The sequence below is a fragment of the Fundulus heteroclitus genome, chromosome 21 (genome assembly GCF_011125445.2).
Source record: "Fundulus heteroclitus isolate FHET01 chromosome 21, MU-UCD_Fhet_4.1, whole genome shotgun sequence".
NCBI classification, from domain to species: domain Eukaryota; kingdom Metazoa; phylum Chordata; class Actinopteri; order Cyprinodontiformes; family Fundulidae; genus Fundulus; species Fundulus heteroclitus.
This window is the reverse complement of record NC_046381.1, coordinates 17,156,700-17,171,815: the sequence shown is the minus strand read 5'-3', so window position 1 is coordinate 17,171,815 and position 15,116 is coordinate 17,156,700. Positions and strand designations below refer to the sequence as shown.

The 15,116-nt window shown below is 38.6% G+C and overlaps 1 protein-coding gene and 1 long non-coding RNA gene across 2 annotated transcripts in view; both read left to right on the top strand.

Annotated features, from left to right (window-relative positions):
- jph1a (junctophilin 1a) overlaps positions 1-11,341 on the top strand; it is a 59,546-nt gene extending 48,205 nt beyond the window's left edge. Inside the window, exons 5-7 of the mRNA XM_012857367.3 lie at positions 5,081-5,814; positions 8,556-8,652; positions 8,833-11,341. Of these exons, the coding sequence (XP_012712821.2) occupies positions 5,081-5,814; positions 8,556-8,636 (815 nt within the window). The 3' untranslated portion in view covers positions 8,637-8,652; positions 8,833-11,341. The remainder of the gene's footprint in view (positions 1-5,080; positions 5,815-8,555; positions 8,653-8,832) is intronic.
- A 719-nt stretch (positions 11,342-12,060) lies between these two features.
- LOC118556901 lies at positions 12,061-15,007 on the top strand. Its single transcript, XR_004927464.1, has 2 exons — positions 12,061-12,933; positions 14,810-15,007. It is a non-coding gene; the product is annotated as an uncharacterized LOC118556901 (long non-coding RNA).
- The last annotated feature ends 109 nt before the right edge of the window (positions 15,008-15,116 follow it).

Sequence of the window (15,116 nt, the reverse complement as noted above, 5' to 3'; positions counted from 1 at the left end):
GAGCGTCAGACTGCTGTGCCAATTTCGGACAGACTTTAACTCATACATTATTGCACAGCGGAAACGCAGACGAACGATTGTAGTTAATTCCGGGCCTTCAGCCTTCCCAAAATTAACTACAAAGTGTGCGCTCTCTTCTCTCCGGACATTTTTGTTAATTTCCATGTGGTGGGCTGAGCTTATACGTCACTGAAAGGACTGTGGGATGCCTTATAGTTCCTTAGTGCAGGGTAAGAGACATCATGGTTGCCATGATAACTGCTCTTTTGGCCAAAAAGATGTTTTCGGATGCAGCCTCAGTTGTTAAAAGTTTCCATTGTTTAGCAAAATTTCTACTTCTGTTAGAATGTTGACTAATATGTACTGTGCTGCTGGGGTTAGATTGATTCACATTGGCCAAATGGGAATAAGAAAAATGTATGCTTTAGTTAAAAGGGCCAACAAATTTCCTTTTTCTGTGGTTTTTGGGGGTATATTATGGTCTATCGTGCACTGGTAAGGCCATGTTGATATCAAAAGTGGTACCAAAGGACTTGCTCAAGGGTGGTCAGCTTTGTTTCCTTGCTCAAAAACGGTCAGATCAGAAAACAGTTTATCTTTGTCCGTAGATTATCTTTCTACGTAATATTAATATTAATATTACATATTCTCCAATCAAAGCACACCATCAAGCATGCCACCAGGTTAAAGCCTTTGGTCAACTTGTCCTCGGCATCCTGCAACAATATTTCCTCTAGCCATATTACCAATGATTTGGTTTGCGTCGAGAAGAGAGGTGTGGGTGTGGGGGAGCGTTTGACCGGTTTTCAAAATATGGTTGTAGCCAATCAGAGTGAAGTCAACTTGGTAGAGCAGCATATCACTACCGTACCCAACACTTTTACTGAGGAGGAACGTTTGGCCTGACAAAACAAGCTCATAGTTTGTTTTTATTTTTTATGAAATTCTTTGGAGAATTTATATATGCATTAATATCAACTACACAAAATAGTTTATACAGTGATGTCGTGGCACCTTTAGTTAAAGGTTTTACATTTAGAAAACATACCAAAAAATGACCTGTGCTACTTTGTTGTCAGAAAGTAAATAGTGACACTAAAAAAAGTACAATGTGCGATTTGCATGCCAAATGAAGTAACATTTTTCACTTTTCAAAGTATGATGTAGATTTCAGTGTTGGTAAGGATTTATGTGAAATATTGCTTACATTCATTAAAGATGATATTACGCACAAACATGTTGAATGGAGTTTGTTTACATTTTGTATTCATATTTCTCTATGTAACAGAGTTGAGGTTCTAGAAACTGAAATAATTGTGGCGACAATAAGCAGTGTTCTACACTGGAGTGCATTGGCTGCTGCAAATTACAAAGTCTTCTAGGACAAACCTTAGATATTTCTTGACGAAAACGGGGTCAAAATGTTGCTGTGGTGATTTTCTGGCAGGATCTTGTTACCTACTTGTCTGCACCCTCAGCCTGTGCCGGTCAGGTATGTCAGAAGGGAGGACAAAATGAAAAACATGGACGCTTTCTTTTATTTTTGGAATGTGGCCAAAAAAACATTGCACAGAGGTTGTTTTGATTTAAAAAAAAAAGTGGAGGTTTCATTAGATGATTAAAGTACACATCTATTTCAGACCCTCACAGTATCATAACCTTAACTAACGATCTGCTATGAGTAAAATAAGTCCAAGCAGGTGCATTTCATTTGCAATAACAATATGCTATTCTATTCGACATACTGTACCACCAAACCACTTAAATCAACAATTTGCCAGGAGGCAGTAGAGAAGATTCAAACGCTTAGAAATATTATTTTTCCCGTGGTTTCTGTTGTCTAGTCTGACAAGCCCTGTCATCTTTTATAAAGCAAAAACAGCCTTGTGTAGGTGTTTGATTGTCAGCTCTTCAACAAAAAACAAGATTTAAGAGGTAAATAACAATGACGGTAATTTAAAAAGTGTTCTATAAAATGGGATTATGATGTACAGGCTACCTAGGAATGTTTGTCTGAACCCAGTCTAAAACCCACTTGCAACAAATCTGAAAAACCATGCAGTTTACTTCTTCCTGCTGTGTGTGTGTGTGTGTGTGTGTGTGTGTGTGTGTGTGTGTGTGTGTGTGTGTGTGTGTGTGTGTGTGTGTGTGTGTGCTTGCGCGCGCGTGTGCGTACGCACACACACGCATACATACACACACTTATTCACATTTTTTTTCTTTTAAAGCTTCTCTCTTTTTAACTGCTGCTCATCTCAAATTAAGGTCAGGAGGAGCTAGGCTGGGTCATAAAGAGCTGATCTGTTATGTTTTGTATGGCTGTGTGATTGCCCACATTTGTGCGTGAGGAGGAGAGAGTGCTCATGTTTTGATAAGAGTGCACTGGATCAGAAAATGTGCTGTGGATTAACATAAGCAGAACTGGCAAACTGCTGCAGCTTAGACAAAAGCTTGAATACTAGTGAGCCTAAAGAGGCAACAGTGATCTTAGGAAAAAATATGGCAACTGCTGAAAATATACTTTTTGACATATACAGGTCAACAAATTAGAGTTTCATGTGTAACATTAATATTTAGACATTTATTTCCTGGTCATTTGGAGGATTATGGGATACAGCTAATGAAAACCCAAAATTAGAATATTAAATAGGATTTTTTTTAAAAAGCGTTTCCAATCCAGAGGTTTCAGCCTATTGAAAAGTATGTTCATGCACTGTACTGTATTGTACTGTACATTCAATACTCTGTCTGGCCTGTTTTTGCATGAATGAGCAGCCTTCTGCATTGTTGGGTCTGGTTTCACTACTCTTCCTCTTGACAATATGGCAGATTGTCTGTGGGGTCTAGGTCAGGTAGGTTTGCTTGCTCCTCAAGCACAGTGGTTGCATGGTGATTAAAAAACCTTTGGTGCTTTTGGCAATTTGGCCAGATGTCATGTCTTGCTGAAAAAAATAAATCAGCATCTCCAATAGAGTTGTCACCAGAGGGGAGTAAAGTGCTCCCAGATTTCCTGGAGTCTCTGATTCCAACACCATTCCACATCTTGTGACTCTTTATGGGCTTTTCTTTAAAAAAGCACATCCACAAGTTGCTTGTTCACCTTTTCCCTTACCACACTTTTTCCTTCCACTTAACTTCCCTTTGATATGCTTGGACAGAGCACCCTGTGAACAGCCAGCCTCTTCAGCAATGACCTTTTGAACTTACCCTGATGTTCAGTGCCAGTGAATTGTCTACTGGCCATAACATAAAGTTTGTAAATCATAAAGTCTAATTTTGTTAATCTTACAGAACTTTTTAGGCTCAGAGATACAACATTTTATTTGTAATTCGGCTAGGGCTGCAATGTGGCACAATTTCTGTGGCCTTGCAGCAAAAAAGTCTGGAGTTTGAATCCAAGCCTCAGACCTTTGTGTGTGGATTTTATATGATTTGAGACTATTTGATTATTTTACCTTAGGAGCGAGTGTACACAGGATTTTTTTTCTCCTACATGTCTCTGTGTTGCCCTATAATGGACGGGCAACCCGTCCAGGTTGTACCCCACCTCTTGCCCTATGACCACTGGAGACCGTGGATGGATGGAAAAATTGGGGGTTTTCAATAGCCGCAAGCCATAATCAACACGTTTACCATAAATAAGTGCTTGAAATGTTTTACTCGATGTGTAATAACATTATGTAATAAACAAGATTAACTTTTACAGTTGACTTACTGAAATATATTTACATTTCAGTGACATTAAGATGTACAGTATGTATGTAACTTAAATGACCAAAATATAAACAACACTAGTCTATTTATTTTTGTTCTTTACGTTTGAGTCTCAGTCACCACTGGTAACATGATGTATTCAGTGTCTTTTTTTGGAAGATTACAAACAAAGACACAAAAGTCGCTTACGTCCGAATGCAAGTTCCCGTTTACAATCTCATTTGCAAGATTCATTAGTTGAACACGTCCAAGTCCTGTCCAGATGATGTACACCAGCTAAGATTTCTTAAAAGCAGGGTTTTCTCTGTATGCAAGTTTATCTGAATCGCGTTAGAATAGTTGTCAGGACAGCATCCGGCCTGCAAGGGTTTGAAGCTAGGGGCCGTTTAAATGCTCAAAACCATCTGGAACATGTCTGGAACCCTCAACAGGAATCTGTCCCCCAAACAGAGCGAAATTACACAGTCCCGCCCGTGGAGCCACAACCCTTATTGAGCTATGGTGTGAAATTAAGCTGGGGAGATATGTTAAGTCCCACAAATGTTTACATGTCCCGCTTTCTCTTTGTAGTGGGTCTTATGGTCGTGGCAGTTCAGAAACAAATTAGGAATGCCACACAGCTGAAAGGTACTTGGAGATTATGAGTACTGGAGGCCCCCAGTATCTCACAATAACGCTAATTACACTGTTATAGGAATGGTTATACCTCCCCCCTTTGATTTTGATAACTGCATACCAATTCCATAAAGTGTGTCTTTTTTAAATAAGAAAAGGGCATTAATGCAAGAAACACCTCTTTATTTCTCTGAAGCTTTATTTTAACCCAGTGGTTCATTGAATGAACTCCAATTTCATTAGGGTTATGGTTACATAATGGCAATAAAAATTATTGAATCTTGAATTGTGTGTATCAACAACGTATCCATTCTTTGCAATACGTTTTCACCATCTTCGTGTGCTTTCCTGGATTTTTTTTAGCAATTTGGCTTTTGCTAAATTATACAGATAGTTGTGAGAAATTCTCATGCCCCAGGACAAAGACATTTGGCCAAATAAACAGTATTGTTTGAGAAGATTTATTTGCAGGTCCATACTGTGATAGCACTGTGATAATCATCAATTCAAATTTTTTTTAGATGTAAGGTTTAATCCTAAATACTGGATTCTAAATCCAATTATTAATAATAATACATTTCTTTGATGCATTGGAAATTCTCCCAATTAAAGCTTAGCTTATTTCCGCCAGATGACCTCCCAACAATTGTAAAAGTTACAATTGTATTTCCTTGCGACATATTCCCAGTAATGATTCAAAGTTGAATGATACTCCCTTGACAATGTGTTTCACTTCTCTTTCCCTTTCCAGGACCGGACTACATAAAACAACAGCTAAAGGAACCCGTGGAAATTAAGGAGGTCCCTGTTGAAAAGAAGGAAGAGTCCCCACATGATTCTCCCCACTTTTACCGCAAAGGCACAACTCCACCCCATTCTCCTGTGGTCAGTCCTGCAGCCACTCCTCCACCCTCACCTGACACTACCAAGAACATTGGCCAGGTTGGAAACAGCATCAGCCACAAACCGAGCAAGGAGGAAAAGCCATCCCGTAAGATAAGCAAAGAAGAAAAGTCAAGTTACAAGGCCAGCAAGGAGGAGCGACCTAGCAGGAAGCTGAGTAAAGAAGAGAGGCTGTCCTCCACTGATGGCCCCAAGACTTCTCATGCACACATTGAGGCTCCTCCTAAACCATCGAAAGTGCAGCAACCACCCCCAGTCTCCGCACCTCCTTCACAGCCTCCCACCGTTCCGGTCAACGGCCAGCTCCACTCCGAGTACCACAGTTACTACGTCAAGGCTACTCCACGGGGCCCTCCACCTCCTGAACCTGAAGAAGTAGAAGAAGAGCCGAGTGCCCAGGCTCTGGCACGTTTACCCCCACAACCTAAGTCCTTCAGCACCCCCACACCTACTCCTAAGCCACCTTCCATTCGGGAGAGCAAGAGTGACCCAAAACTCAGGAAGCAAGATTCCCTAAAACCAAAGAGCCTTGCAGACTCAAAGAAGGCAAGCATGGAGATTGCAGAAAGCACGGAAGAAACAGTAAGTGCACTGTAGTTTACTCAAAGTCCATGGCAGCTCTTCTTCACCTCGCAAAAAAAAAAAAAAATAGCATCATTGTCTCTTGGGAACCAACTTGTTTTGCATTTCAACACCAAAGTGCCTGATAATAAAGATGATTATTTTGAAGAAATCCTTCCCCTGCTTGACTTTTCAGGGTAGAAATGATGTTTCATACCAACCATTTGTCTGTTCGTAACAAGCAGGGTGACGTTCCATACACCCTTTGACGACATAATATTTAATGTAATTTTCAATGTTTGCTTTACTTTACAGTACTGTTTTCACTATAAGGTAAATGTGGTTACAGTGTCACAAAAAGTAACCCCCACCCTTTACATGTCTCGTTTAGATTTTTACTAAAGTGCTTCAGAATCAAGGGTAACCAAACTGAATGCAGCTTTTTAAAATGATGATTTCATTTGTTAAGGTAAAAAGCCTTTCTAAACCAACCTGTCCATATGTGAAAATATTATTGACCCCCTTGTTAAATATTGAAAAACCAAAACCACTGTTGACCAAAAGGAGCACAAAAGCCCATTTCACACGTGTCAAAAACACATTCCTGATGACCTCCAAGACCTTTGGGAAGATGTTCTGTGGACTAATAAGACAAAAGTTAAACTTTCTTTTACGGTCAGTTTCTTGATGCATTTGCCAAAAGCACTTGGGTTGTACAGCAGGACATTGATCAAAACAGACCCACAAGTCACCCACTGAATGACTGAGAGAAAACTACCTTCCTGCTTTGGGGTGAACTAATAAGACAGAAGCCCCAATTTAAATCTGATTGAGATGCTATAGAAAAAATTTAAACTGACCATTCCGCCAAAGCGATGTAAAAGACTCAACCCCAGCTATCAGAGACTTGATGGTGGTTGTTGCCACCAAGGGTGGCGCAACCGGTTAAGGAGCAATTACTTTTTCCCATAGGTTCAGGTTGGTTTTGAATAGCTTTTATCTTTACTTGTAAACCTTAATGCTTGCTTACTCTAGTTATCTTTGTCAAATAATTTTTTTTGTGATGATCTGAAACATTTAAGTGTGACAAAAAACAAAAAGAGAGAAAATATGTTGGGGACAAATACTGTTTCCTTCTATATGAGTCCAGTAAATAATAAAAACCCGCAGGAGGTTAATTCCAGTTATTTTGGTTGGATCAGGGTCGTATTTGGTAAAAGGTGATTGGCCCAAACCAGAATCAGAACCAAAATTAATGGTCATATGGTGTGTGAAGGTTTTACATAGACCAGCCAAAGAGACGTTGATGAAATTTCAAAAATATATTCTTAATTTATTACAAAAATCCAAAAATTATTCTAAAATGATAAATTGGGGCCCAAAAACTGAGGTCAACATAACAAACTACAACTCAGGTAGTAACACAAAGAACTCAAGCACAAAACTGACCTAACAAACGAGACATGAGGGGGAACTTAAATAGTGGCTGATCAGACCACTGCTAATTCACACACAGGGGGTAGTTAAACACAATTTTAAAGATATGAACCTAAACTACTCACTAATCAATATGTAAAGTAATATTAAAAGGAATAACAGAAACCCTTTACCATTCCTGTCTCTGTGTGACAGTTGGAACAGCTGTCACATGGTGTCATCCAAAGTCTTCACATAATAATATACAACTGAATTTCATTGTATTTGAAATTTGCTCATTTTTATAAGTACGGTGAATAGTGGTGCAGCACTCAAGTGGGGCTGGAAATACTAAAACACCGTTATCCCTATACTTTATTTGGTTCTATGTAACATGAGCACAATATAAAGGTACGTTCACATCAAACGCAAACAAGACACATTTTTTAGTGTTGATCGCCTGCCGTTGGTCACTTAACATTTTGCCTCTGTCTCGCAAAAATAATTTGCGCTGAGAACGCAGCAAATGTTTACCCAGCTCGCCTCACCGCGTCATGAAATAGGAGGAGCATCTATCTGCTTGCCAGTTCCTCTTGTCTGTTCAGCTCACCTTGGTGGATTTTACCAAGTGAGTCACGGTGCTTCCATCTGTCTTGGATAGAATAGAAATAGAAATATAGGCTAATTGTACTGTGTGAAGATGTAACGTATGAAAAACATCTTCACGCTTAAATGAATAGACAAGGAGGACCCCTAACGCGATTGACTAAAAAGTTGACTGTTGAAATTTTGCTTCACTCTAGTCACGTGTCTACTGCACCGTTCACTGTTTCGCTTCGCTCTATGTGCTGAATTCGCGCCATTTGCATCGCCCGAAACACGGTGTTCGCAGAGCCAACCATTAATTGGCTCCTTATTGCGCACCTTTAGGATAATGTGTAAATCACACGCTCCATGCGCCTTGTTCACGTCCGGTGTTAACGTGTCTTTAAAGTGTATACAATATAGAGAACAAGTGAAACTTTCATGCACAGTAATCATTTTTAAGAGATGATTTTACTTTTGTTTTGTTTCTCCTCTTTAGCTCTTGTAGTTGATTAAACTCCTGTTGGCTAAGCTAACCACACGCTACAAAAACGATCAAAAATTTGATCGTTTTTATAAATATAATTGATATTGTTTTGGGGGGTAAATAACCAATTGGTTTAATGTCCAAAACAATATGGGTAAGCCAAGTGACTTTTAATCCTTTATCAACTAACTATTGTTGAAATAAAGTCGGGGTTATTTTATTTATTTATTTATTTATTTTTGGTATAGACTAACATGACTTTTTGTGTTTGCAGGGTCCTAACTCAATCCTTGTTGCTATGGTAATGCTGTTGAACATTGGCCTTGCAATTATATTTGTCCACTTTCTGACATGATGATGCTGTTTCCATGGTAAGTTCATTCATATTGATGTATTCTCTTCAATATTTCCGTAATTAGCCGAATTAGGCGATAAGCTGCATGTGGCATATGAAGACGCTCTTTTATTTTTTATTTTTTTTATTTTTTTTATCTGTGTATATCTGAAATGTGACAAGGGGCCAATTAAATCCAGACTGTTCTACATTGCAGTGAAACCATGGCAACTGGTACAGTTGCATTGCCGGCCTTGAAAAGTGAAAATGGCGCCAGTGAGAAACGGGGGCGGCCGGAGGTGTTTAGGAATCAGCATGACACCGAAGAGGATCAGGAGAGAGGCATCACTACTGTCAACCTGTCTCTGGCCTTCTTTAGGGCCAGCCCTGTCAATTAGCACTCCTTTGGCTTCTGCATTAGCAGAAGTGAAATGTAATGTCTAGTCAGTTAAAAAAAAAGAAGAAAAAAAAGTAAAAATGTTACCAAACATACAAAGTATGAGAAAAAAAAAAAGAAGTTATTGAAACCTACATGTGTGCTGACCCAAGCTCAGGTCTCTGTAGCCCACTCTCACTGCTTTGGCAGCGATAGCGGTGGGCTGACGGACCTTGCTGGAGGAGTGTGGAGATGCACTTTTAGTTGACGGGAGCAAACAGCTGCCTTTCTATTTTGCCATCTGACGTTTTGATGGGGAGATGTGAGCCCAGCCCCAGGGCAGCCGAGAGAGAGAGAGAGAGAGAGAGAGAGAGAGATAGACAGAGGGGAGGTGGTTGGTGTTGGCGGAGGGGGCTTGGGGCTCAAGTGTTTGGAGGGTTTTACTGGGGTTCAAGCCACCTTTGCAAGAGCAAACCACGCAAGACCATTGCCAGCAGTCAGTGCTTGCACGGTCACTAGCCAGTCTTACTCTGTTAAAACCCAAAACATCCCTGCAGCTTTCTCAAGCTCAGTCCATTGTAATCCAGGACACACTGCTTTTGAAACACTCCCCGTGCATGGTACAGTTTTAAAAAAATAAATAAAAATAGTTTGTTGTTCTCATGTAGCTTTTTGTTCACCGTCGTCCTCCAAATGTCGCTTACCTGCATTCTTATGCTTGTGGAAATTTCGTCAGAGGATGAGTAAAATGAATTTGTTTTCCCGTTTTTATTTTAATTGTGCTCCTTTCTAACAATCGAACTGTAATTTGACATTACACATCCATGTTTCTGAAAGTGCAATATGTTGTTTTTTTTTCTTTCAAAGGTTTTGAATCTATTTTGCCAGAGATAGTGTTCTGCTATTCTAATAAAAATCAGTTTTTAATTTGTTAGACACAGGTAATATGAATAGCCTGGCTTGTTGAAATACGGCGTTCACTAATGGCAGGAATTGTGAAGATGAACTTGGTTTATTCTTGAAAAAGGCAGATAGCTCTGTGAGAGTGAAGTTAACAAATGTCTTATATTATTTATGAAATGAGAGGAGAAAAGAATATATTTTATTGTACATGCCTACACCCTTCCGCTATGATGAAGTTCATTATATTGCTTTCTCTGTTTCACACCACAACTAAGATGCAAAGCCGCAGCTCCCCAAAGCTGCTAGAGTATAAAGACCCAGCCGTGCATGTGAATGAGACTGGATTTTGTGGACAGTGGGAGGTTATTCAGGTTTAGACCATGGGGAATGTGGATCCAGGGAGAAGAAGATATGCCTTTAGAAGTCTTTAACAGTGCTACTGTTTACCTCAAAAGAGACGAGGAAGGGAGAGAAAGGAAATAGATGCCATCCTTGTCTTAACTCTGTTGTAAGGGGAGGGGGGAGGGTGTTTTGACCATTGTTGTCACCTGAACCATGCTTTTGACTTGTTTCATCCTAGCTGCTTGTAGTTTTTGTTGCGGGTATGGCATGAGTTTCTTTGATTTCCAAAGTGGTTATATTTATATGGTGGACGTTTTACTGTCAACTCTACCAAGATGGATTATTTATTCATTGTACAACTGATGTGTTTGTTAAAACATTGGTCATCGATTAAAAAAATATATATATATTTAAAAAAAAGGGCTTAAAATATATATATTTAGGTTTTAATGTCTGCAAGTCTGTTCAAAAAGTTAGATTTGATAGTTGTCAGTAATTAAAACAGGCTGCGGAAACTGCATTTAGAACTATTGTTGAACCAGTTTCGCGTTTGAGGAAGAAACTACTGGGAAATCTACTACTGAAATTAACTCGTAATATTCTGGAGACAATAAAAAAAAGGGAAGACCAGCCTTTTAGAGGGTTTAACAGAACAGCCTGTTAGTTGGATATTTTTTTGAAATACAACATTGCATGTTGGAGAAATTTCTATATAGATTATTATATACTGTTTGTAAGGATTTTTACAGAGCACAATCCAGAATCTGGTATGAGTCGGTATTTTTCTAACAATTTGCACACCTGTATTTTGACAATGAAGATAACTTTTCTTTGTAATTGGTAATGTAATGCACATATGATAATGTTTGAAAGTGGAGGGGGAAAAAAACATAGATATTTTATTTCTAATTGGTCATACTATATGTACCATTTGGGGATGTGAAAGGCAGATGTACTTGTTTTGAGGATTTTATGAAGAACACAAACAAGGAATTGTGGGAGAGTTTTGATATGTTAAGGTTCGTGATGCCCCACTGATTTGTGCAAAGTCTTTGGAGATGAAGTTATGTGTATAAAATAAAGTTACTATGCCTTGTTAAACGAATTGATGCATTTATTTGGTATTTCACTACCGATACCGTCACCATTAGATTTTGCATCCTGAGCTGTGGATCTCTACAGCACCTCCAGAGCTACCAAAGGCCTATTGACTGCTTCTGTAACTAAAACTTTCTTTTTAGAGTCTTGTCAGTTGTGGTGAGCAGCCATGTTTTAGGAGGTTTGCAGCTGTGCCATTCTCTTGCCCTTTTTGGATGATTGACTGAACCCAGCTTTAAACTTCTTGACAACTTTATATCAATCTGTCTAGTGTGTTCCTCGGTCTCTGTGATGCTGTTCGCTCAGTAAACTTCTCAGTTCCACTTTACAAAAAAGCTTCCCTTACAGATGGTTAATAAATAGTTTATAGATATACTATTAATTAATCCATAAACACTTTATTGCTCATTTCTAAGTGTTTATCATGCATTAATTTGGGGCGTCTAATCTGATCAACTATATATTTAACAAACCGGTCAGTTCTGTCTCTTGGTTCACCATGAATTAAGGCATTATAAGCACCTATCAATAAGTTATAAAGTGTTTACAGGTTATTAATAACATGTCTGTAAACGATTAACCCCCTATAGGGGAACCTTTTTGTAGAGTGGTACCAAGCTCTCTAACAGATCTCTGAGGCCTTCACAGAACAGTATGATTTATACAGAGATTAAATGAATTAAATTTAAAACTAATTAACTTACTTTTAAAAAAAAAAAAAAAAAAAAAAAAAAGCAATTACTCAATTTTATTTGAGGGTATCAGAGTAAAGAGAGCTTAAAATTGTAAAATTGAATACTAAAACATGTATAATTTTCCATCCACTTCCACTAACATAATAGGTGCGTATTCTGTCAGTTAAAATATTTGTTTGGGCTTTTAACATTATATATTTGCAGAAGCCATAATTAGAAAAACAAAACAAGAGATGAATTTGAACCAGGCTATTTCAGGATTCTCACATATGTGCTTGTAATTAGTCTGGTAATCACTTCTGTGTATCTCCGAGCAAAACATTTGCCTCATTTTAACCTCCTTATAATGAGATCCAGAGGGGAAAGACTTGGAATGGAATCAATGCATCTCAATGGGGGTTCTCACATTGGTCATGCAAGTTAAAGCAGGTGCTGCAGTTTGTCTCCAGTCGGTTCACATTGTTTCTACTGTGGACTGGCCTTAGATTTGTGTAGTGTTGCCATGTCCTGTATATGTTGTGCTTCCTGAAATTTGAACACACCAACAAAAAACAAAACAAAACACTAGATGTTTTTCCTTTTACTTGTGATGGTTCAGACAGTTGGGCTTTCAAATGAATATTGCAAAGAGATCATGCAAACCCCTGTGAGGCAGAACTTGTCACTATAGTATAGAATATCTCTGTTACTATTCTAATATGGCACAGCTAGCTGGACAAGATTTGGTTGCACCCGCCGTCTTGGACAAATATAAACCAGACCCTTTTAAGTCCTAGCTTCCTGCTGGGTATTTAACAAATTGCAGGGACAGCTACAATTCATACCCACGGGGCTATTCTGCAGTTTGGATTCAAGTGGGATGAATCAGATTGTGAAGAGAAAACCTGTGTGCTCCAATGAAACAGTAAGTAATGGAGTTTTAAATAATAGACCTTCATTTGAAGCTTTTCCTTTTGCTATCTGACAAATGTATCTGTTACTTTCAGTTTTCTGATAACCTCCCACAGCTACTTGTAAATAAGAGGAAAATAGTAAAAAATAAAACAAAATAAAATCTCAAGTATAAATAAAATTCACAGAAATGTAGTACCAAAGAAATGTTTTAATCAATCTATAATTTTATGCAGATAAAGGGAAGATAAAACATGAAAAGCGCAAGGAAAATTTGTCACAAATGCCTTTGTTAAAAAAAAACGTTATCTCCTGCAGAGCCATAAAAATAAGGACATAACATACACATACGTAGAAAGCACAGCTCTAGATCAAAGTCCCTGGGTCACCACCAAGCTGTCTGTGTTTCTAACAGATTTTCCCAACTCAGGGACACATCCGCCAAGAAGCCGACAATGGAAATTGCCAGCTCCATAGTCAATAAACCTGCCATTAGAGACACCAGGGACCATAGTCAAATGTTTGCCAGGGGCCTGAAACGAGCAACATCAAATCATACCTGCTGGCTAAGGATAAGCGTCAATACAGCAAGATTGTTCGTGCTGGCGGTAATGACATCCAGTTACGTCAATCGTAGGTCACTAAAGTCAGTGTTGCTTCAGATTGTATGTTTGCTAAAACAATGTTGGACTCCTGCAATTTTCTCTGGTCCCCTGCCTGATCTGACCAATGATGACATGTTTAGCCGCATGTCATCATTCAACCGCTGGTTGTCCTGGTGATGTCCTGGAAACGACGCGGGCTACACTGATAACTTAAAAAACCTGGTCTGATCCGAAGAGACAGCATCCATCCCACTTTGGATGGTGCAGCTCTTCTTTTTGAAATCTGACCGGATTTATTAGTTCTTCAAAATGCTGACAACCCAGGGTCCAGACCAGGAAGCACAGCCATAGTTTACCACACCTCTCTGCAGCTTCTGTACTTTTACCCACCCATTACCCAATTGAGTGTCTTGCCCATGGCCAAAATTAAATAGATTAAAACTGATCATATATGAGCAGATGTTAAGAATTATAAAAATTAATGACTCAACCAAAAAATAAAACAATTAATTGTGGTTTGTTGAATATAAGGTCTCTCATTTCAAAGACTTAGTTAGTTTTCTGATAATCTGATTGATTTATTTTGTCTCACAGAAACCTGGCTGCAAGAGGACTACGTTAGTATAAATTAGTCAACTCCCTCCAGTTATTTAAATTTCCACATTCCCAGAACTACGGGAAGAGGAGGAAGAGTACTAACCATTTTTCAGTCTGATTTATTAATTAGTCCCAGGCAAATTACTTTAACCCTTAGTTTTCCTCATCCAAACTGTGAAGTAACAAAATAACTTCTGATTTTTGTTTTGTATCATTCACCAGGACTTTATTAAGTTTTCAGACCAATTCTCAGACTTTTTACCTAAGTGTTAAACACTGACATGGTAGTTATAGTAGAGAATTTTAACATTCATGTAGACACTGAATGTGATAACCTTAATGTACCCTTTAATGCTATCCTATGGTACTGATTACATATAAATAATAGTATTTCCTCTTAACCCTGTCCTATCTGACCATTTTTTAATAACCTTTGAGTTCAATTTAACTAAGTTAAATTGAACAAAAATTGTTTCATTATGGGACTTGATAGGGTGATGTCACAACTGTACTGCATTGTGGGATACCTGGGCATCGGGAAACTAGCTTCTGCTTATTTACATAGCTTCTGCTTATTTACATAGCTTTTATCCACAATTCTGTCTTTGTGTTCTGGTTTTAAAAAGTTAACATCATTAAAACGTGCTGTGTCAATAACTGTCACCCTCATTCATACAATCGCTATAGAACGGAAAAAGAACGTTTACCAAAGCCAAGGAGCTCGGATATCTCAACTAACCACATTCCGCATCCCGATACATGTGTGTGTTCAGGGCATTATCAGACTGGTAAGTTTGAATCAAAGCTTACTGTGCTGTTTTACGCGGAGGTTAGCAGGCTGCTAGAACTAGCCTAGTCAGCTGAAGTTAGCCAAAAAAAAAAAAACAGTCGGAGTAAGGAGAGTCACTATTTTCTTCACAGCATTGGAGATTAATTTAGACATTACATCATCAATTGTCTTCATTCCTTGGAGGTTAGCTGTTATATTTCAATA